Source organism: Micromesistius poutassou, assembly GCF_964030765.1.
Source record: "Micromesistius poutassou genome assembly, chromosome: 15".
Lineage (NCBI taxonomy): Eukaryota > Metazoa > Chordata > Actinopteri > Gadiformes > Gadidae > Micromesistius > Micromesistius poutassou.
Window position 1 is genome coordinate 3,041,409 of NC_140285.1, and position 21,305 is coordinate 3,062,713.

Below are 21,305 nucleotides of genomic sequence, written 5' to 3' on the forward strand. Positions count from 1 at the left end.
CGTCCCCCTCGCCCTTCTCCTCCTCCCAGCCCTGCCTCCCGCCGTACCAGTACAGCCCCCACTGCTCTGAGAGCCACTTCAGCCCCTTCGGCCCGCCGCCCCCGCCGGAGGCCCAGTACGGGGCCCCGGAGCAGGGGAGCGGAGTTGGAGCTCTGCCCCTGAGCAGGAGGTCCCGGCTGGGCCCCGGCGGCCGGGCCAGGGCCCAGGAGGAGCTGTGTGTAGTGTGCGGGGACAAGGCCTCGGGGTACCACTACAACGCGCTCACCTGCGAGGGCTGTAAAGGTACGAGGTTTTTGCACGTTCAACCACGTACTGTAGGTGGCGGTAGCTCAGGGGGTAGAGAGGGTTGGCTGGTAACCGCAAGGTTGCTAGTTCGATCCCCGGCTCCTCCTAGTGTCGAGGTGTCCCTGAGCAAGACACCTCACCCTGTCTTGCTCCCGATGGCTCTAACATCATCAACCCTTTGTTAACGAAACACTGGAAACATTTAGTTCTCAGTCAATAATGTATGCTACAGACAGAAAGATATTGTTGCTTATGTTCCTTGGCTTTGCAAATGGCCTTCCCCCTCACAAACGTGAACCATGCCACAAAGATTGATGATGACTTTAAAGTCTTAGAGTGTCACTCCTATCTGGGTGTCAAGGTGTCCCTGAGCAAGGCACCCAACCCTAACTGCTCCCTCCCACGGTTGACTCCGCCGTCGGTGTGTGAACGTGTGCATGAACGGGTGAATGTCAGGCGATATTGTAAAGCGCTTTGGATTAAAGCGGTATATAAATGCAATCCATTTACCATTTACCACGTTCAGTGTTTATAGGTTTTTTTTCACAGATTTTATTTTGACCGATGTTGCAGGTTTCTTCCGCCGGAGTGTGACCAAGAAGGCGGTGTACCGGTGCAAGAGCGGCGGCGGCTGTGAGATGGACATGTACATGAGGAGGAAGTGCCAGGACTGCCGGCTCAGGAAGTGCCGCGCAGTGGGGATGCTAGCTGAATGTAAGCTAACAGGGATACTCCACCTACATGTATGCTTACTAGCCGAGTGTTGCTGACTTTAGCGCTATGGGGATGCTAACTGTTTGTCAGCTAATGTTAATGCTGTTAGAAAGCTAGCTGAATATAATCTCACAATGGGGGCTGTTTGTAAGGGGTATGTTGAGGTAATGAGTGGTTAAGAGATCGTATTTGTTTTCCTTCAGGCCTGCTGACGGAGGTACAGTGCCAGTCGAAGAGGCTGAGGAAGGGTGCAAAAGGTCGGCTGGGAGGCCAGGAGGAGGAGGAGAGCTCAGAGAGAAGCAGGGTCAGCTCCACAAACAGGCTGCTATCACAGGTAGCTAACATCGGCATATCCATCTACTAGCACAGGAAGCTAAGATCAGCATATCCATTCACTAGCAAATGTAGCCAACCGCTGCATACACATCTACAAGCACAGGAAGCTAACAGCATCGTGTCCATATGCTATCACAGGTAGCTCACAGAGGCATATACATCTACTAGCACAGGAAGCTAACAGCATATAAATCGACTAGCACAGGTAGCTTACAGAGGCATATACATCTACTAGCACAGGTAGCTAACAGCAGCATATCTATATGCTATCACAGGTAGCTAACAGCAGCGTATCTATATGCTATCACAGGTAGCTAACAGCAGCGTATCTATATGCTATCACAGGTAGCTAACAGCAGCGTATCTATATGCTATCACAGGTAGCTAACAGCAGCGTATCCATATGCTATCACAGGTTGCTAACAGCAGCGTATCCATATGCTATCACAGGTAGCTAACAGCAGCGTATCCATATGCTATCACAGGTAGCTCAAATCAGCCTGCATGTACAACCCCAAGTAGCTTATAGAAGTATAGGAATCTGCTAGCAATGGCAGTGGCTCTGTCCATATGTGAACGTGTATTTATATTTTCTGTGTGTACCCACCAGTCGCTGTCGTCCAGACTGTCCCGGGAACAGGAGCTTCTCCTGCAGAGGATCCTGGAGGCCCACCGGCAATACTGGGCACAGGATGGGACCCTCAGTCCGGTGAGTCACCTTTCACCTTCTGGGGATGTTGCTTTTAAAAGATGGAGAGAAATGGCCTTTATGCTTCTGGGATGCATAAATGGTGCGTTTCAAAGTAAAACAAGATTCTGTAATTGTGAATTTAGGAGGGATTGAGAAGGAACGCTAAACAGTATTTGTGATTGGAGTCAGAGTTTCATACCCACACACTTAGAGTTGGGAGCCCAATAACAAAAACCTGTATATTTGGACGAAATTAGTTGATTTATGGATGTTAAACCATCATTCCCTCTCCCTGCATTTACATGCAAGAGAAACTCTCCACTCGACTACTTTTGTGTGTTTGCTGCCATCTTATGGTTTAAATCCATCAACGACGCCGATTGGCTGTGTGGATCACATCCTATGGTCTAGTAAAAAAAAAAAACAACGGTTTAAACTTAAACAACAAACCAGAATGTGTTTGTGTTCCTGTGTGGGTGAATGGCACTAAAGTGATAGATAAAGGCAGCATGTTGTGCGTTCCTGTGTTGGCGTGTGCTAGGTGTTTGAGTGGCCGTACGTGGAAGATGAGGAGTGTTTGTCGTACGGAGTGTCCTCACACTTACAGAGATTGCTCCAGTTCGCCAGGACGTTGCCGGGTAAGGCGGAGTGTCATGGGAATGGGTTGTGAACAAAACCTGGCAGTGGAACGTGGCCTTGCAGACTGTTCAGTGTTGAAAGCACCCACCCTTATCATTGTGTGTGCCTGTTCAATCATTCTTCAAATTGTGTATTTGTCGATAAGTGCCCCCCTTTATACGGTAGACAATGATAATGATTAACACTGTCTGATTATATAATGATTAACACTGTCTGTCATGATTAGGAATATCTGATAATATAATGAGGTACACTGTCATAATGAGACAATTGAATAATATAATGATACACTGTCATAATGATTAAGACTGTAATGTTACATAATGTTGATAATGTTACAGTTACAGTGTTTGTAATGATGTGATAATGAGTCTCTGTGGTTCCTTCAGGCTTCGACCTGCTGGATGTTTCAGACCAGGGCACTCTGCTTTCCGCCTGCTCCCTAGAGGTCATGTTTCTGCTCTCTGCTCAACAGTTCTCCCATAACCGGATCTCCCCCAGCCCAGGTAATCTCCTCTCCTATCTCCTACCTGTAGCCCAGGTCATCTCCTATCTAGGTCTCCTATCTCCTACCTCCTACCTGTTAGCCCAGGTAAAATCTACCAATCATTTAGGTGCATAACTGGTAGCTCATGTAATCTACGACTCAGTCAGGTGCATAACCTGTAGCCCAGGTACTCTACCACTCACTCAGGTGATCCACCACTCACTCAGGTGTGATACTTGTAGCCCAGGTGATCCACCCCTCACTCAGGTGTGTTACCTGTAGCCCAGGTGATCCACCACTCACTCAGGTGTGTGACCTGTTGTAGCCCAGGTGATCTACCAGGGCTATGGCTTTACCTGTAGTCTCGGTACAGTAGCTGCTGTCCAATTACCTTTTTGAATCAAGCCTCTTTATTGAGTCTTGTCTCAACTGTAGAGCACAGTTTGTGTGAGTTTCTAAATGAAATGATCCTCAGTGTACATGGAAGAGTACAATAAATCGTTGTGTTTTTTTAATGCCCAAAGTGTTTGTTTTTGTCCTATAGCCCTCCAGCCGTTCAACATCTCAACACACCACTGGCTGAAGAGCTTGGAGACCAAGGAAAACAACTGCAGGACGTCACACAACTCGGGTAGGGAGACAAATATCTCCTTTGTATAAGGAAGCTGTGTGTGTGTGTGTGTGTGTGTATGTGCTTTTATTCTGGACAGAGCTAGTGGCGATGTGTGTTTTAAAGAGTGGTGTTATGTGTTTATGTTGTGTATTTTAAAGGGGAGGGTTGTGTCTTTATGTTGTTTATTTAAAAGGTGGACAGCTGGTTTAAAGTGCGGTGTTATGCTCATCTATTTTTCTGTGTTGTGTTTATGTGTGTGTTTATATATGTCACCCTATATTTGTGTTGGGTAAATATTTGATGTATTGATGTTGAGCGTGTTAATGTTGTCTGTTTATGTCATGTATGTGTTTTGTATTTATGTGTCTTATAAATGTGTTGTATATTTATGTGTGTGTATTTATGTTGTGTATTTAACAAAATGTTGTGTATTTATGTGTTGTGTGTGTATTTCTGTGTCGTGTGTTCATGTGTTGCATATGTGTCGTTGTCGATGTGTTTGTATCTACTGTATGTGTGTTTATGTGTTGTGTATTGATGTCTTTGTATCTATGGGTGTTTGTGTTGTGTATTGATGTATTTGTATCTGTGTGTGTTTCTATGTGTTTGAATCAATGTGTTGTGTATTGATGTGTTTGTATCTATGTGTGTGTATCTATGTGTTTGTATCAATGTGTCGTGTGTTTATGTGTTGTGTATTTCTGTGTGTGTGTTTATGTGTTGTGTATTGATGTGTTTGTATCTATGTGTGTCTATGTGTTGTGTATTGATGTGTGTGTATCTGTGTTCCCCGGGCCCCCCAGAGCCCAGCGAGGACCCCCTGGGCTCGGTGCTCAGCTTCTTCCACAGCATGACGGCTCTGAGGGTAACGGACACAGAGTACGCCCTGCTGACCGCAACCACACTCCTCTGCTCCGGTGAGTGAGTGAGTGAATGAGTGATTAGTGTGTGGTGTGTGTGTGTGTGTGTGAGAGAGAAAGAGGTCACTTCAACCAACAGTCACAATGTAATTACAAGGTGTACATACAGCATTCTGCAATAGTGAACTTCATCTGAATGTCTAGAAATAGTTATGTGAATGATTCTGTTATTTATTAAAGGTGACATATTATACCACCAGGTGTGAGTGTGATTAGCCGTTACAAGCCGTTTTGCAAATCAGGCTCTTCTGACATCACAAGTGGGTGTATCAACTAGATGTGTGCTGGATTGATCAGTCTACCAGCCTACTCAGTGGACTGTGGCAAACGTTGCTCATCTATCCGTCATACGTCTAGGTGGACACGCCCACTTGTGATGTCAGAAGAGGAAGATTTTCAAAAGGGCTAATCACACTCAGACCTGGTGGCATAATATGTCACCTTTAACCTTTTTGTAACACGTGTAAAGATCTGACTACTGTCCATCTCATACCCTTTTTTAGATCTGATTAAGAACGGCAATTTCCAGTTTGCCAAGCGAAGAGTACCGTACAATCCTGTGATTGGCTGTTTCTCACCCATCTCCATCTCTCTCTCTCTCTCTCTCTCATCACTTCCTCTTTCTCTCTCTCTCATCACTTCCTCTCTCTCTCTCTCTCTCTCTCTCTCCGTGCAGACCGGCCGGCCCTGCACGCGGCGGGCATGGTGGAGAGCCTCCAGGAGGTGGTTCTGGAGGTGCTGTCGCGGCTCTGCGTGGCCCAGGCCAGGGAGGCCTGCAGCGGGCCCCAGCGCCTCGGCCGGCTGCTGGGCAGACTCACCGAGCTGAGGACCCTGCGACACAACCACCTCCTGCTGCTCCGACAGCAGCCGTAGCCAATGGCACGCCCAGAGAGCCACCGGGGGCGACCAATCACAGGGTAGCCAAACACAAGGACAGCCAATTTACAAGTGGGTCAATCACAGGCCGGTAATTGAACACTGGGCCAATCAAATGCTGGCCGTTTTGGCCTCCATGTCCCGCCCTCTGCTTTAAACGTTTTCTATTACTATTGGTTGCTTAACGATCACTGGGTTAATGATTTCAGGAGCAGAGTTATTTTATTTTTTTAAGGATGTTTTTTTCTTTTTTTATGTGCAAGAGTTTATATTGTATATCTACCACATATGTACTTTTAAATACATTTAAGACAGTATTATTTTTGTAATGTGACAATAGAGGTCTTTCATAGGCCCTCCTCAGTCAGGTGAGTCAGCTGCAGCCAATGGGAAGCCATATTGTTTTGGCACGTTTAAACACAGCGCTGATCACTGACTTTCTACTAACTAGAACGCACCCTTGTGATTATACAACGCAGCTGGCATTGCAACAAGAATTCGACCACCAAGCCTTTTGTCTGGTAGTCAAATACCTAATAATTCCCAAGATGAAATTCCATTTGATTGAACGAGTCAGGTAAACACTTAACATGACACCCGCTCTTCCTCATGTTGACATATTGACATGACTCCTCCTATAGGTGGGTCGTTTATAGCATGATTCACATTTTTAAGCGCTATAATTTATAGAGGAAGTAAACATGATTAGCAGTTACACTGAATTATCAATATTGTATAACATTTCTAACCTAGAAAATGCGGTGAGTGCTGTAGTGCAAAGTGAGGTTGAAAATATGTTTTCGTAAAGCCACATAGTTTAAGACGTAAAGAAATGTTAAATGGCTTGAGTCAAGTGAAGGGATTTTAATCTAAATGGAGTAAAAAGCATGGAAGTAAACATGCAGACCATTTTAAAAATGTACAATGGTTGGAAACAAATAAAGTGAAGAGTTAAACACTTCTCTCCATTTTTCTATACCTACTTTTTCTCAAATTTTTATTCTCTTCAAAAGAATAAGAACTAGAATAAGAATTAAAGCGCTGCACGCAACACTCACCTAATTAAAACAAAAGCGCCCAAGGTTCCAAAAAAGTCTTTTAATAGAGTTGTTATCAATGAGAAAAATACTGATTCAGAAAAAAAACAAGTATTTGGCCAGTAGGTTAAATTCTGCAGTTTTTACGAGCCCATAAACAACGTGTCCCCATGAGCTTCATATTGTGGAAACCGTCAATAAATAAACTCTATTCAAGTTAAAACACCTCAGTAGAAACATTTGCAAAGAAAGAAACAAAAAAACACAGGCTGTCATGTTCAGGAAAACCTTTTACATTTCTTTTTTTAAATAAAATATTTTATTATCAATTTCAACCATAGCTTTCTATAGCCTTCCATAAATAAATTATTTTTTCTTTGTATAAAAAAAAAAGATAATTCATATATCAAGAAGAGTACTCCTTGCGGCATACACACAGCGGCCTTTCTGATTGACGTCCGCAGAGCAACGTTAAATTAAGATTGTTCAGAAAGACACGCCCACATATGTACATCAAGTGTGCCTTTACAATATATAGTGGGAATTCTTTTATAAAGATTAAAAATGTAAAAAGCCATTGTGTGCGTGTATGTGTGTGTATATAAATAAAAATGTCTTTCATAGAAACATGGCACCATCTCTCGTGATGGTGCACTTCATTGGCAGTAGCATCAAAAATATATATGTAGAAAGGGGCGGGGCATCCGTGACCATGTGACTCCAGACCATCCACGAGGGGGGGGGGGGGGGGGTTAAAAAAGGGCGCTTGTCTAGCTTATTTCTTTGCTACACAACAGAGCCCCACAAACAGTGAGACACACACAATTCATTATTCACACTGAGGACGCTAGTGGTTGGGTAATTCAGTCCAAGACCCTCCTACACACACACACACACACAATCCCAGCCCCTCACCTCAGCCTCCCATTGGCTCAGCCAGGTGGGCGGCTGGGGGTGGAGGAGGCCTCAGGGGCTCCCCCTACAGGTAGCTGGAGGCCAGGAAGGCGTGCTGCTGGCTGACGCGGCTCTGGTGGATGAGGGCGCGGTCGTAGGCCACCTGGACGGACTTGCGAATGCTGGTCTTGCGTCCCTCCATGATGCGCAGCTTGTCGGCCGTCTGGTCCAGGCCCAGGGTGGACAGCTTGCTGCGGGGGAGCCACTGCCTGGGGGAGGGGGAAGAGCTGAGTGTCATCTGGGGTCCAGCAGTCCTTCTATGTTAGAGAAGACTTTAGATAGGAATTTGAAGTCTGATTTGTGAGGCTAAATACTGGTTAGGCAGCTTTTTTTGTATAGAAGTATTTTAAGAACATTTATTGAGCAAAACTGCAATAGAAAAAAATCATTTTTTTAAAGTTACTTCCAGTATGGATAATATGGATTTCTTTCTCCACTTGGTCGCGGACCTTGCCGTATAGTTTTGGCATCTCAATTTGGCTGAAGTATGTGTGGGCCGTTGAACCGGCCTTTAATTGCCCTCCATATTATTGATGTTACAACAAACAAATCAAATTATTAATAAACAGTAATAATGTCAAAAATGTATCAATATTCAACCAGAGCTAAAGACGTACAAACTACGTTTGTGTTGGTTTCACTGGCTACCGTTAGTTACTGTGAGGGTGTATTTGTTAATTGGGCTCATTGTACTGATGATTGCTTGAGCAGGGGGACGCCTCAGTCTCTGTTTACTCTCAAGTTGTGTTATCTTGTAATAAACGCATCATCCTTTCAAATGTACCCCTCGTGTGTGGATTTAACTCATGCTATCCTGAGGCACAGCAGGGGACACAGTGTGAGTGAGTGACCCCTCACCATGTGCGCTTGTTGTCAAAGAAGAGCACCAGGTAGAGCCTCTCCCCGGCCTCCTCCTGCCGGGCCTCCCCCAGCTGCAGCACCTCCTTGGGGGGGACGGGGATGGGGACGCCGTTGTGCAGGACGCCGTCCTCCGGCATCTCTGGGTCGATGATCTGAAGGAACCGCAGGAAGAGCTTCAGCCGCTGGGCTGAAGGGTGGGGCCTCTCTGTGCTAAATGACGCTAGGGTGGGGCCTCGCTGTGCTAAATGACGCTATGCTAGGTAATGCTAAGCAGCGCTACGTCGTGCTAAAATATACTTAGCTGTGGTAAATTGTGCTTTATGATGGTAGGTGTTACAAAGCTGTGCTACGTTGTGCTAAATGGTGCTGGTGATGCTTAGGGATGCCAAGCCGTGCTTAAGGCTGGTAGGTGGTTCTGAGCAGGCCTCACCAGGGCGGGGTAGGAGGGGTATCCTCGGCACTTGGCCCAGACCAGGTCCAGAGGCTCCAGCTCATCCTCAGACACTTGGCTGCCGTCGCCTGGACAACAAGCAGGAGGAACAACAGCATTGATGTTAGCATAGTAAAGAATGCAATTTACAAACGTTACAAACAAGTACGTCACTAACTTATGTTTTATGAGTGTAAACATCAAAACATTTTGTTTTAACATGAAGCGACTAGATCAAACTGGTGAGTCTGCTGAAAGGACAGAAGGGGCCGTCTCTCACCGGGGACGGTGTAGTGGCAGTCTCCGTTCAGCACCTCCAGGAAGGGCACCTTGGACAAGGCCGGCTTGCCCAGGCTTCTTTTGAGAGGCGTACTACTGGAGGGTGGCAGCACACAAGGTCTATCAGTTATTTCAGACATTCTTATAAGCATTCACTCACTTAAAAGCATCCAGCCAGCCAGCCAGCCAGGCATCCAGCCAGCCAGCCATCCATCCAGACAGACAGACAGCCAGCCATTCATACAGCCAGCCAGCCATCCATCCATCCATCCAGACGTGTTAAAGCAATCCTAAATAAGCACTTAAAAGCAATAATCACTGGATACAAAATGATAGGGGAGACAGGAGGGGGCGTTGTCGTCAGGCCTTACATGTTTTTGTGTAGTGATGGGGGGCCGGGGCTGCACAGGGAGTCGGGCCGGCCGTCTCCGTGTACATTCAGCCCGTTGGAAAGACCTGCAGGGCACAGTCAGTGTTTAGCATGTACACCTGATATTCATTCATGACAAAAATGACCCTCACAAGTCACTCAAACCCCCTCAAAACAGTATCTCCCTGTTTATCCAGTTTTAATTTTATAGATATTTATTATATTCTTTATTTCTGTTAAAACTTGTTAGTTGAATGAGTATGTGACAAATAAAAACCTTTGAATATTGAATCTGAGTCGGATAAGAAACTCTACTACAACCATTGCCGACCAATAAAAAAACCGATACGAGTCAATGGATCCTTGCCTCAGCACAGATGTAGTAGTGTGGGTCCGTCTAGGTTTGCAAGCTTGCGTAATCATGGCAACCGCTGGCCTCCATGCACCTTTTTCCACAGTGAATGAGTGTTACATCGTTACATAAACCTGGTCCTCCGCCAAGTCTCTGTGACTAACAGTATGACTAACAGAGCAAAGGTCCGGGTAGCATCGCAGCATCTCTCGGTTAAAAATCTTCACTTGCCAAAATGTACGCCAACGTTGAACCCCTGCGGTGGGGGGGGGTAACGCAGAAGGATGCTGCTACTTGCATGTTGAACAGTAAGAACCTGTGTGTTAAGAGGTGTCTCGTCATTTTGATTCCTGTGTGGCTACTCTGCACTCTTAACCGACTGCACTATAAGAGTACCACAAAACTAGGTTGTGTGGTACTCTTTGTAGCTGCAATGACGCTACTTCACCTAGGTACTCCAACTTAAAATCGTATCGCCTCAGTTGTTCTCTCTTGCGAGTGGCTTTGGATTGGAGCCCCCAAAAGGAGAGCCTCTGATTGGTTCATTAACTCACCGGTCTCCGACGCCCGCAGCGGGGTCCCCTCCATCTCGCTGTCGGAGCCGATGTCGGGCCCCGAGGCCCAGCAGCGGGGCGTGGCGGGGTCCCCGGGCGGGAGGCTCTTCTGCGGGGTCTTGGACGGGGTGGAGGCGGGTGTGGAGGAAGGGGTGCTGACGGTGGAGGTGGGGGTGGGGCTGGGGGAGACGCTCGACGCGCTCTCCTCGGCCGCCTCGCTCTTCCCGTTCAGCGACGGGCCGTCGGCGTGGTTACGCCGGCCGTTCTTCGCCTTCTTGAAGAGCACGGAGGTGCGGCGGCCCACGCCGGTGGTGGGGGGCCGCGGGGGGACGCAGACCTGAGACAGGCCGTTGGTCAGGGGCGCGGCGGGGCCGCAGGGGGCGTGCAAAGGGGGCGGGGACACCTGCGGCGCCTCGGCCTCCGTTTTTACGCAGTTCGTGTTGCCGGCGGCGCCCGCACCGTCGGAACTCTCGCTGTCCATTTTAAGGCGCTTACAGTGGCGGAGATCGCCCGTGATCGGCCGCAGGGTGGGGGGCTCCAGGGGCGTGTCCTCCTGGCGAGGGGGCGGGGCCGGCCCGGTGAGCTCCAGCGTGGGAGGGGATGTGGATTTGAGGTCATCTGAAAAGATGGAAGGGGGGGCGGGGGGGAAAGAATACTGCGTTTCAATTGGATACCGAGGGTCGTGGAGCTGGGCAATGGATGTCCATTTACTATGTGGTGTGATGTGGCGTCGCGGAGGAATCACGTTGGAGACAATGACGTCAGTTTGTGATGGTACTATCATGGTGTCGACGTATCAAAGCACCCAGTTGAGTCGTGCACCGACACCTCACCGGGCGGGGCGCGCCCCTTTAACTTTTTTTTGGCGCCCTCACAACTGTGGACTCGACACTCACTGTAAAACCCAAAAGGTTATGGCAGGAACAAGGAAGGGCAGAACTCACAACGGAGTGTGACCCGGCTACCCTGTGCTACTGCAGATCAACAAACGGGACACACAAACACAATGATGTCGACTCCTTCTCTGGACGGGGCTGGTGGTGAGATGACATGGCTAATGGGGGTGGTGGGTCTATGAGGGAGGGGAGTAGGGGGGGGGGGGGTGATGCATCAAAGAGGTGCAGACACTAGGGGGGGGGGGGGAAAGAGAGAGAGAGAGAGAGAGAGAGAGAGAGAGAGAGAGAGAGAGAGAGAGAGAGAGAGAGAGAGAGAGAGAGAGAGAGAGAGAGAGAGAGAGAGAGAGAGAGAGAGAGAGAGAGAGAGAAAAGAAGAGGAGGAGTTGAGAGGCAGCTATGGCCGAACGAGACTCTGGAGGGACCCCTACTTACTAGACTGGAGTCAGTGGGGTGGTTTGGGTTGGTGCGTGGGGGGGGACCCTGGCTCAATTACCTGAGGACAACGTGCCATTAGCTCATGTTAGCTCATCTTTGTTTCTTTTCGTTTTGCTTTTTTTTGTTAAACAGCGTTTTGGTATTGAGAGGACAGCCGGATGCGGTCGCTACGGTAATCCCCCACCTTTATTGCAGGACGACGAAAACTGCCCTCCGTCGGTTTTCGCCTCGACTCCGCCCTTCCCCGACCGCTCCTCCTCCTCCTCTTTCACATTGACGTCATCGTCGTCGTCTTCGTCGTCGTCGTTGCTCTCCTGGCGGTCCTTGCGGCGGCCGTTGAACGGGGCGCGGCGGGGGGACGGGCCCTGGCGGAAGCGGACGTTGTGGATCTCGCGGCGCAGCAGGCGGATGCGCCGCGTGCGGGCGCCGCTGCCCCGCAGGGAGGTGACAACGTCCAGCTTGTCCAGCAGCTCCTTCAGCTGCTCCTCCACAGACATGTGGAGCCGGTTCTCGGGGTCCAGCAGGCTGTCCACTGGGTGGGGGGGGGGGGGGGGGGGGAGAGTGAGAAAGGGGGAGAGAGACCGGTTGGCCAGATTAGTATATCTTCTTCCGTACATCATGTATTACAACCCCTGCTCAAATGTTATTTTGTGAATGTATCCTTGGTTGGTGTGTTGGAAGTAAAGGCTAGCCGTTAGCCACTGAGCTATGCTAATTACATACAAACACACTAGACGACTACACCCTGCAGCCAAGGATTTCTCTTGATAGACAATGACTCAGATTTCAAGTAATCCTATAATTCCTCAAAACAGTAATTCATCTCCACTGACTACATTCTCAGCAAGCCGATTTGGAAAGTCCACTGCTGCAGTTGAGAGGAGTTGGCCTCAGCCTTAAGGGCTGATTATGGTTCCACGTCGACGCCACGACACGAGGACCACGTAGACGCTACGACGCAGTCGCGAACCTGTTTTGGTTCTGCGTCGGGTTTCAGTGAGCGGACCAATCCCAGCCCTTGCTGCTTTGTCGCCTCGAAGCAGGGTTACAATTTTTTGGGGGGGGGGCAGGCCCTTGCAGTGGACGCAAGGAGGGTCTGCAAGGACGTAATGGGTCCTTGCAGTAAAACCCCTTGCGTTTGCGTCGACGTGGAACCAAAACTGAGCCTTCAGGCTCCCAGACTCACCGTCCTCCCAGGTGCAGCTGTAGAAGTTCTGCTTCTGGGGTGACTCGGCCAGGAGGAGGCCCGTGTCGGGGTCCAGGCCCGTGTTGGCGGCCTGCCGCTGGGCGTGCCGCAGCACGGCGCCCCCCAGGTCCCGCAGCCGGAGCGCGGCGCGGTGGAACACCGTGTCCTTGGCGTTGTAGAGGAGGCAGTTGGACACCATCAGGTTGAAGTCCGCCTCGAGGTCGGCCAGGCAGCGGTAGGCGTGGGCCTCCATCTTGGAGCGCATGCAGGAGAAGTCCATGGGCGCGGCGATGAAGTCCGGGTAGTCCGGCACCTGGGAGGAGACGAGGAGCGGTACAGTGCCGTCAGGGGACTGCTCATCTCCACCCACACGCTGTTGGACGATTCTGAAGAGGCTCCTTGATGCTAAGGAGGTGGCTTGGTAAATGGTAAATGGACTGCATTTATATAGCGCTTTTATCCAATGCGCTTTACAATATTGCCTGACATTCACCCATTCATGCACACATTGCATGCACACAAGGCGACAGCCAGCTCGTCGAGAGCAGTTAGGGTTAGGTGCCTTGCTCAAGGACACTTTGACACTCTGCTAGAAGGAGCCGGGGATCAAACTAGCAACCTTGCGGTTGCAGCCAACCCACTCTACCTCCTGAGCTACTGCCAGTTGCTTACAATTCTTCCCCTTCTGTTAATGTTAGAAACTAGTTAAATGGATTGATCATTTTCAGCCTTACTTGGAAGTTACTTTGGATTAAAATGCTTGTACCTCTCTTTTTGTTTACAAGAGTTCTACTATCCAAACCCCCAAAACCGCTCCCACTCCCTCCACCCAGCCAGCAGAGCTACTCCAGTTCATGTCACACAGTTGAACAGACGATTAGAGTGGACAGAACTCGTTAGTAGTCTCCCGACTACTAACTGGGTAGGGCTCAGTCTTACACACTGCGACTATAACCAGGTGGCCTATATCTATACTGTCAGGAGAACTTCAACTGGAAGTAATAAAGCCCCCTTATCGTCTTCGGTTTTCTTTCTCATCTCGTGTTCATCGCCTCGTTCACCCAGAGTGAAAGTTCAGACGCTGGGCTCAGAGCTGGACCCACCTCCTTGATGTCCACGGGCTCCGAGAAGATGTTGGCCAGGTCCTTCTCCTGCAGCTGGTCCAGGGTGGCCCGCAGCAGCACCAGCATGGGGGTCAGACGCATCTCCAGGGTCGCCTGTTGAACTTTGACCTGTAGGAGGATGAAGCACAACACGGAGAATGAGGAGGGCGTGGGACAGTAGGGAACGGACCGTCTAAAAAAGGTAGACATTACCATTCATGCATGAAGAAGTTTACATATCATCTAAGGGCGCACTCACACTACGCCATCTGTACCGTGCCCGAGTACGTTTGCCCCTTAAAGTCGAGATTGTTTGGCTAGTGTGAGCACGGCATTCGTACTCAAGTACACTTGAATTCCGTGGCCTCAGTACACTTTGAAGAGGTGTGCTCAGGCCACGGTACAGATGCTAATGAGCCGACACGCGCACACGCACGGATACGCAACCTATATGTACAAGAGGCAACCATATTCAGGCCCAGTTGAGATTGCCTAGTGTGAGCACAGGCCAGTGGCACAGTGGGGGGGGGGGGGGGGGGTACTTGAGTACGGTACAGGTCAACTTTGCCTAGTGTGAGTGCATTCTAAGATGCATCCAGGATTACACCAAGGTTGTCCCAATAGTAATTATTACCTTCATGAATAGCCTAGTCGGGAATAGGCAAGCCATTTACTATATCGTTTATTTCGACTTTAGGCTTATATAGGGTTATTTCAGGTACATGTAACTAAGAAGCAGGTAAGGGTAGGGCACTCTGCTCATGGTAGGCTGTTGTCCCTTCGGTTTGGTATTCTTTATGTTGAGGCCTTCTTATACGTCTGCACACTAACTCACTAGCAGCAAGAGGCCCTTGCATCGGAGACTGGGGACGTGTCCGAGTTACCTGCTCTCCTTTGAGCTTCTCCCTCTTGCGAATGAGCTCCACCAGCAGCCGGGCCTTCTCCAGGTCGTGCCGTAGCTTCTGCCAGTACCTCAGGGCCTCCACCGCTGCAGACACCTTCTCATCCACCTCGGGCTGGAGGACACACACACACATACATACGTAGGTGAGCTGAGGCTACATTGAGCATGGATTACATTTACCAGTTTATACAGGCGGCTGGAATAAACAGACATAAGCTGGGCGGGGCCAGCATGTTGTTTTAAAGTTCAGCTTTGTTTGTTGAAGACCTGTTTAACAGATTTTGAAAGGATGGAGAAGGATGGACCCATTGCCCTCCTTCCCCTTGTAAACCCCAGAGACCACATACCTCAGTTATTTAACAGAATTAATTACAATTAAAATATATTTTGTTGTACATTGAATACAAACCACAATCCATTTTTCTATTAATTAGATATCACATACATACATAGACATTTCTTTTTACAAAAGGATAGATATTAGAAAATCTTGATTGCCAAATATCAGTTGAAATGGCCTATTTAGATTAATTGAGTCTATTTAACCATGCTAATCAAAAAGGCTGGCCCACCGGTTCAGCGGGCCTCTGTGATTGGATGTTGGTGTGCAGGCGACGAACGAGTGGAACACCGTTCCGTGACTGGCGCTTCAGAAGCCAATAGTTGTGCATCCTCTGCATGAACTGGGTCTTCCTCTGGAAGAGAATCCCCTTGCAGATTATGTTCAGCCTGCGCACAAGAGATAGATATCAATTAGTGTTATCCCCGGCACACAACCAGGCCTTATGTTCCACATTGAGGAGACGCTGGAACCCAAAGCGTCCTGCAGTGAATTTAGATCTGTTTCGGGGCAGGTAGAGGTAAGGTGTCTTGCTCAAGGATACCCACAGGCAGACATTACATAGCCGTCCCACAACGATATATACTGCCTACATCCATATTCTGAGGAAAAAGTCCCACCCCTTCACCACAAGCATCCCATAGGCCTGTGGGGTTACCTGGGGACACAGGGGTTACAGTGGTTGGATCAATTCAATTCAATTTGTGTAGCCCTTAATCACAGTGACAGTCTCAAAGGACTTAACAGGCCATATATTTATGACACCCCCCCTAGCCCTAGGCCCCCAGAGGGCAAGAAAAAAATCCATTAGCCAGCAAGGAAGAAATCCTAAGAGGGAACGCCAACGAGTTGGGAGTCCCTCCTCCCAGGGATGGTTAGGAGACGGGCAATGGGTGCCATCATTGTCATACATACAAGCAAACAGATCACCATGGTAACCGTTGCTGCACTCAAGCTCATTCAGCTGCTTGACATAGATTCATATTGTGCCTGTGACATGTTAAAGGAAATGACATCCAAAAGTAACGGTTTTATTGCATCCCCGTGGTTGTGAGTGTTGCCAGCTTTGCCTTTGTATGATGTGTGTGTGTTACTGAAAGACAGAGGAATGTGTTGCAGGCATGCTACCTCTGGAACACTTGTGTTTGGATGTAATGCTTTGCTATGACATAGGCTATGTAACTAATAGATTATAACAAATTAAACATTCAACGTTTATTTATTTACAGATTAGACGTTAAGTGGTTTGGTCACCTGGTCAGGTTTGCACAAAATACAGTAGTCCTGCGCTTGTCATTATTCACACCATGTTGATTTAAGTTAATGTAACTTAATACAATTTGAAGCAAAACTATGCGTATTTGAAACCTGTCCTTAACAAACGGCTGTCTACTGCAGCTGGCCTCACAGAAGAGCTCGTGAGTGGAGCCATTGACAGCACTCCTTTCATGGTCACTGCTTTAACAAAGAGTCGGTGTGTTTCACCAATACTTTTCTGTTGGCAAAATAAAAATATGGAGGCAGCCTCTGTCGCAGCAGCAGGTTTTGTCATGATGAGGTAACGCTGAAAAATGACAGCAAACGAGCCCTGCAGCCTTTCAGCCATGTCCATTGCCAGATCACGTTTAAAATATTTAAATATTCTATTTATTTAACGATTTGTTGATTTGAAAAGCCTAGCCTACATAATTATGAGCTGATATAAAATAATGCATTATATGATTGGAAAATGACCTTGTTCATCTTCCATGATATAGTACTAGGTTTATATATACAGGGTCTGTTTGGCAGCACTGGGTCTAAAAACCGGGATGCACCAGATTTAAAGGAATTTGTGAACAAAATGGAATTTCTAGCCTAAATTTAAACTGTAATAATCGATTCGAAAATAATTGGTCGGATCAAGTGATCTATGACATAATGCAGATCACCAATTTGTGAAATCGATATCGGACCGGTTGATTACACATTAAAAATAAGTGTGGTCAGTATCAGCCTTAAAAAAACGTGATCAGACCGACCCTCATTGTGACAACAAAACAAACAACATTTAATACCCACCACAATTTACAGAGGAGAATCAGCAAACACAGTACTAAGGAAGAGAATTCAAATGGGCATATAACAATGACACAAATGATCCACAGCTCCCAGCTCCTAGGGCTCATGGCTACAGTGTGACGGTGGGTCATGGCTACAGTGTGACGGTGGGTCATGGCTACAGTGTGACGGTGGGTCATGGCTACAGTGTGACGGTGGGTCATGGCTACAGTGTGACGGTGGGTCATGGCTACAGTGTGACGGTGGGTCATGGCTACAGTGTGACGGTGGGTCATGGCTACAGTGTGACGGTGGGTCATGGCTACAGTGTGAGGGTGGGTCATGGCTACAGTGTGAGGGTGGGTCATGGCTACAGTGTGACCTGCAGGTAAAGAGGGCGTACCTGGTGGTGGGTATGTGCGGCACCGTGGCCACAGGCGACGGGGCGCACTGGACGGCGTCCTCGGCGCCCTTCTTCCCTTTCCTCTTGCCCTGCTTGCCGGCGCCGTCGCCCTTCCTGCCGCGCTTTGGCGTGGTGGGGAGCTCCGAGTAGGCGCTGCGCCCCCTGCTGGCCCGCCGCCGGCTGCCCACCACGCGGCCCTCGCTGTCCCGCTCCGCCTCCTCGTCCGACCCCTCGTCCTCCTGGCCGGGCGGCGAGTGCGCCTCGCAGAAGGCCGTCTTCTTGACGGAGAAGGTGGTGCCGTGCACGTTGGTCTCCCTCACCGGGTCGATCTTCATGAAGAGTCCGGCGCGCTGGGCGCACGTCACGTGGAAGGCCGTGTAGCAGTTGGCCTTGTGGCACTGGATGGCCGCGCCCTGGCCCTTCTGCTTGCACAGGTAGCAGGTGAGCTTCCAGCGGGCCGGCGGGATGTTGGCCACGCCCTCCACGGGCTCCAGGAACACCGTGTTGGCGAAGCACACCTCGGGGATCCAGATGGCGCAGACCACGTGCGCCCAGCGCCCGTCGCTGGTCTGCTTGAAGGCGCCGCCGCGGTTGGGGCAGAGCACGCACTCCACCGGCCGCTGCGGCGACTGGAGGCAGCAGCGGCACAGCCACTGGCCCTCGGGTATGTAAGGCACGCCGTAGCACTCCTGGTGCACGGCCAGGTTACAGGCGTCGCAGAACAGGATGACGTTGCTGTTGAGGCACTCGTCGTCCAGGCACACGCAGCAGAAGGCGTCGTCGTCGTCCGCTGCGCTCTGCGAGGGCGCCCGGCTGCGCGCCTCCCGGTACGCCTCCTCCTCCAGCCGGTCCACCAGCAGCTCGAAGGTGTCAGCGGAGACGCAGGGGTGACCGTCCGCCCGGCGCCCCGAGTTGATCATCTCCAGCCAGGCCACGTCCTCCTCGTCCATGTCGTACTCCGCCTCCGCCTCCAGCTCCTCCGCCGAGCGCTCCATGAAGCGGTAGTACGCCACGGGCAGGGGCGGAGCCTGCGCAGGCCGGAACGTCTCCAGCAGGCGGAAGGTGGGCTCGGGGAGGGCCACCACGGCGCCGCTCTGGTGGGAGCCCCCCTTGTCGGGGGTCTGGGGGTGCGAGTTGGGGCCGTGGTTCTTGGAGAAGGGCGACGACTTGACGGAGGAACTCTTGGGGTCCTTCCTGCGGCCGCGGGGCGTGGCGGGCTTGCGGACCACCTGGGGGCCGCTGGCCGGCGGGGAGGGCTGCTCGCTGTTCTCCTTGTTGCTGTTGCACTCCACAATGTCCTGCGCCATCATCTCGTCCTCCGTGATGACCGCCAGGGGGTCCAGGATGGAGATGCGATGCAGCCGGCCGTCCAGGTCCACCTCCACCACCCGCTGGGTCTGGGAGTAGCTCAGGCCGTCCCGGGTGGGGGACGTCTTCAGGCCATAGGGTGACGCCGGCGGTTGCCGTGCACCCCGGCGACAGCCGGTGGCGTCTTCGGACCGTCGGCTGCCAGCTCCGCCCCCCCATGCCACTTGGCTTTTACGGCGTGGCTTTGTCATCGATTTTTGACCATGCAGCACCACCCCGGCACTGTCACAAAATAACATAACGTTGTTATTATTCAACGAAGGACTGACTTTTTACGACAATACTTCATCGAAATGGTGATACGGCCATTTGTTAGGGATTTAAATATTTACGCCAGTGTTATTACTGTAGATTACATTGATTGCTGTGGCAAGATCACGGAATTACTTGAAATTATGGCTTCTTTATTTTAGTATTCAATTCGGAAATCTTAGGCCTCAGATCACTTGAAATAAAAACGAATATGTCAAATTACACCTGAGATTTAAGAGATGACAGGCCTCAACTATGATGGTCAATATTGGTGATCAGTAGGCCTACTATGGGATGGACTCTTGCCGACAATAGATGGTGTCAACACTACACATTTAACCCGGATAAGAAAGAAAAAAGCCTGACGCAATGAATGTTGATATATTACTTACTCTAATTAGATATATGCCTACCAAATTCAGTCAAATTATAGATCAGTTAATTATGCAGATTTAGCCCATGCAACTACCGTCAAGGCTATTCACAACATGACCTGCCAAGCCAATCAACTGTTCCCACACTGCGATTGATGCGCGCCACAGCCAATCATTGTCAGGAATAACACCGCCTCTAAAAGCACATACTCCTTATCTTGAGAGCAAAATGTCAGCCATATTAACAGTAATAGAACGTTCTCAAACACTCGAACACTAATTTTGATCATTTTATAACAAGTAAGACATAGGTGCAATGTATATACGTAATATTAGGAATACATAGTCTGGTGTCAAAGTAGTTTTGAGTCAAGAGCGGCTACGATTGCAGCTAACTTTCCTCACCCCGTATGCCTTCACATAGACATGCAGGAGCGATGCTAATCCACTATAGCTGAAATATCTAACGCCACGAATTACATGGTTACCCAAAGATATCGTTTAAAGTGGGACAACAAACCCTCTTACCTTTTCCAGTGACTGACACAGGCACCCCGACAGTAGGTACCCGGCCGCGTCCACAACCGTCAATATCTGGCCAGTAGCTCCGCTAAAAATACCACCAAAAGTTAGCAGCTAACGTGAGCTAGCCGCGCACCTCGGATTTGCCGCAAACGCCGGTAGGTTTTACCGTCTAATTCGCTCCCGCTTTTTCCTCAACATCCCGTATAAAATCCACCAACACAACTAATGTCTTCTCAGAACGCGAACGGGATGGGCGCCCGATCTTAAGTTTAAAAACGGATTGTTGTCGAGCTAGTTTGTTAGTAGAGGAATGGCTAGCCTGGGCTAGCAGTAGCTGGCTAGCTGTCTATGTGGTGAGCGGAGTTTGGAGAGCGAGCCCGCATAAGCCCCGCCCCTTGCCAGGATTTTCGCGCGCGGGCAACTCGGCTGTGAAATCAGCCGGATCTGCAGAATTATGTACAATATCTGGTTCTTCTCACGAAAATGGTTAATAATGTATAGTTTCAATAAATTATAACCAGAAACTACAGGATAGTAAAATGATGAGATTTACAAAATGTCGCAAGAAATAAAGGCCTACATTTTATAAAATGTCAATGTCTACCTCAATTGTCTAAAATATTGCATTCGTTTTTATGCAATTTGTGTGTTGTATTTTTGCTTATTGTGTATAAGATTGTTATTTTTCGTAGATTCAGTATAAATTTAATATCTTAATGCCTTTTACAATACTGTATCTTTCTTCCTGCTATCAACCCCTATTTACAGTCCGGAATTAATAAAGTAGGCTACATCTTATCGTAGCCTATAGGCATGCAATATTTTAGACTATAATACTATTTTTGTAAATATAGCCTATTACCTGTTGATATACACAATACAAACACCCTTTTTGGGCGGACATACTCATGTAGGCCCACTATTATAGTTAACCGTTTCTGCATTAGACTCTGAGTGAATGAAATATGCATACAATGCATAATAATATTATCTTTGGTATTATTTCTACTACAGATTTACGACAATGAGGTTATTTTAGCATCCCGGGGCGGCTGTTCATGAGGCCACTTCCAATCCTTAG

The 21,305-nt window shown here is 49.0% G+C and overlaps 2 protein-coding genes across 3 annotated transcripts in view; one reads left to right on the forward strand and one right to left on the reverse strand.

Moving 5' to 3' along the window:
• nr1h5 (nuclear receptor subfamily 1, group H, member 5) overlaps nucleotides 1–6,522 on the forward strand; it is a 6,694-nt gene extending 172 nt beyond the window's left edge. Inside the window, exons 1-9 of the mRNA XM_084479692.1 lie at nucleotides 1–282; nucleotides 859–999; nucleotides 1,203–1,333; nucleotides 1,946–2,044; nucleotides 2,568–2,664; nucleotides 3,055–3,171; nucleotides 3,697–3,783; nucleotides 4,569–4,682; nucleotides 5,362–6,522. The exon at nucleotides 1–282 is cut by the window's left edge and continues 172 nt beyond it. Of these exons, the coding sequence (XP_084335818.1) occupies nucleotides 1–282; nucleotides 859–999; nucleotides 1,203–1,333; nucleotides 1,946–2,044; nucleotides 2,568–2,664; nucleotides 3,055–3,171; nucleotides 3,697–3,783; nucleotides 4,569–4,682; nucleotides 5,362–5,558 (1,265 nt within the window). The 3' untranslated portion in view covers nucleotides 5,559–6,522. The remainder of the gene's footprint in view (nucleotides 283–858; nucleotides 1,000–1,202; nucleotides 1,334–1,945; nucleotides 2,045–2,567; nucleotides 2,665–3,054; nucleotides 3,172–3,696; nucleotides 3,784–4,568; nucleotides 4,683–5,361) is intronic.
• A 117-nt stretch (nucleotides 6,523–6,639) lies between these two features.
• Nucleotides 6,640–20,549, reverse strand: brpf3b (bromodomain and PHD finger containing, 3b). Of its 2 annotated transcripts, none has more exons than XM_084479690.1 (13): nucleotides 20,228–20,549; nucleotides 17,706–19,295; nucleotides 15,495–15,651; nucleotides 14,903–15,034; nucleotides 14,019–14,147; nucleotides 12,916–13,228; nucleotides 11,914–12,261; nucleotides 10,399–11,016; nucleotides 9,494–9,578; nucleotides 9,124–9,218; nucleotides 8,844–8,932; nucleotides 8,411–8,565; nucleotides 6,640–7,761 (listed from the first exon to the last, which is right to left on the reverse strand). In XM_084479690.1, the coding sequence occupies exons 2-13, from the start codon at nucleotides 19,262–19,264 to the stop codon at nucleotides 7,578–7,580; spliced, it is 3,864 nt and encodes a 1,287-aa protein (XP_084335816.1). In that variant the 5' UTR covers nucleotides 19,265–19,295; nucleotides 20,228–20,549; the 3' UTR covers nucleotides 6,640–7,577. The 2 variants fall into 2 exon arrangements, with proteins under 2 accessions (XP_084335816.1, XP_084335817.1); XM_084479691.1 differs by having other exon boundaries at nucleotides 7,626–7,809.
• Between the last annotated feature and the right edge of the window lie 756 nt (nucleotides 20,550–21,305).

What these genes read in the sequence shown, in the direction of transcription:
- brpf3b (XM_084479690.1), bottom strand. Translation starts at nt 19,264, where the DNA reads ATGACAAAGCCACGCCGTAAAAGCCAAGTGGCATGGGGGGGCGGAGCT. An exon ending in GCTGCGGGCGTCGGAGACCG is followed by an intron (nt 9,579 to 10,398) that starts GTGAGTTAATGA and finishes TGTGCCCTGCAG; the next exon opens with GTCTTTCCAACGGGCTGAAT. An exon ending in TTTGACAACAAGCGCACATG is followed by an intron (nt 7,762 to 8,410) that starts GTGAGGGGTCAC and finishes CCCCTCCCCCAG; the next exon opens with GCAGTGGCTCCCCCGCAGCA.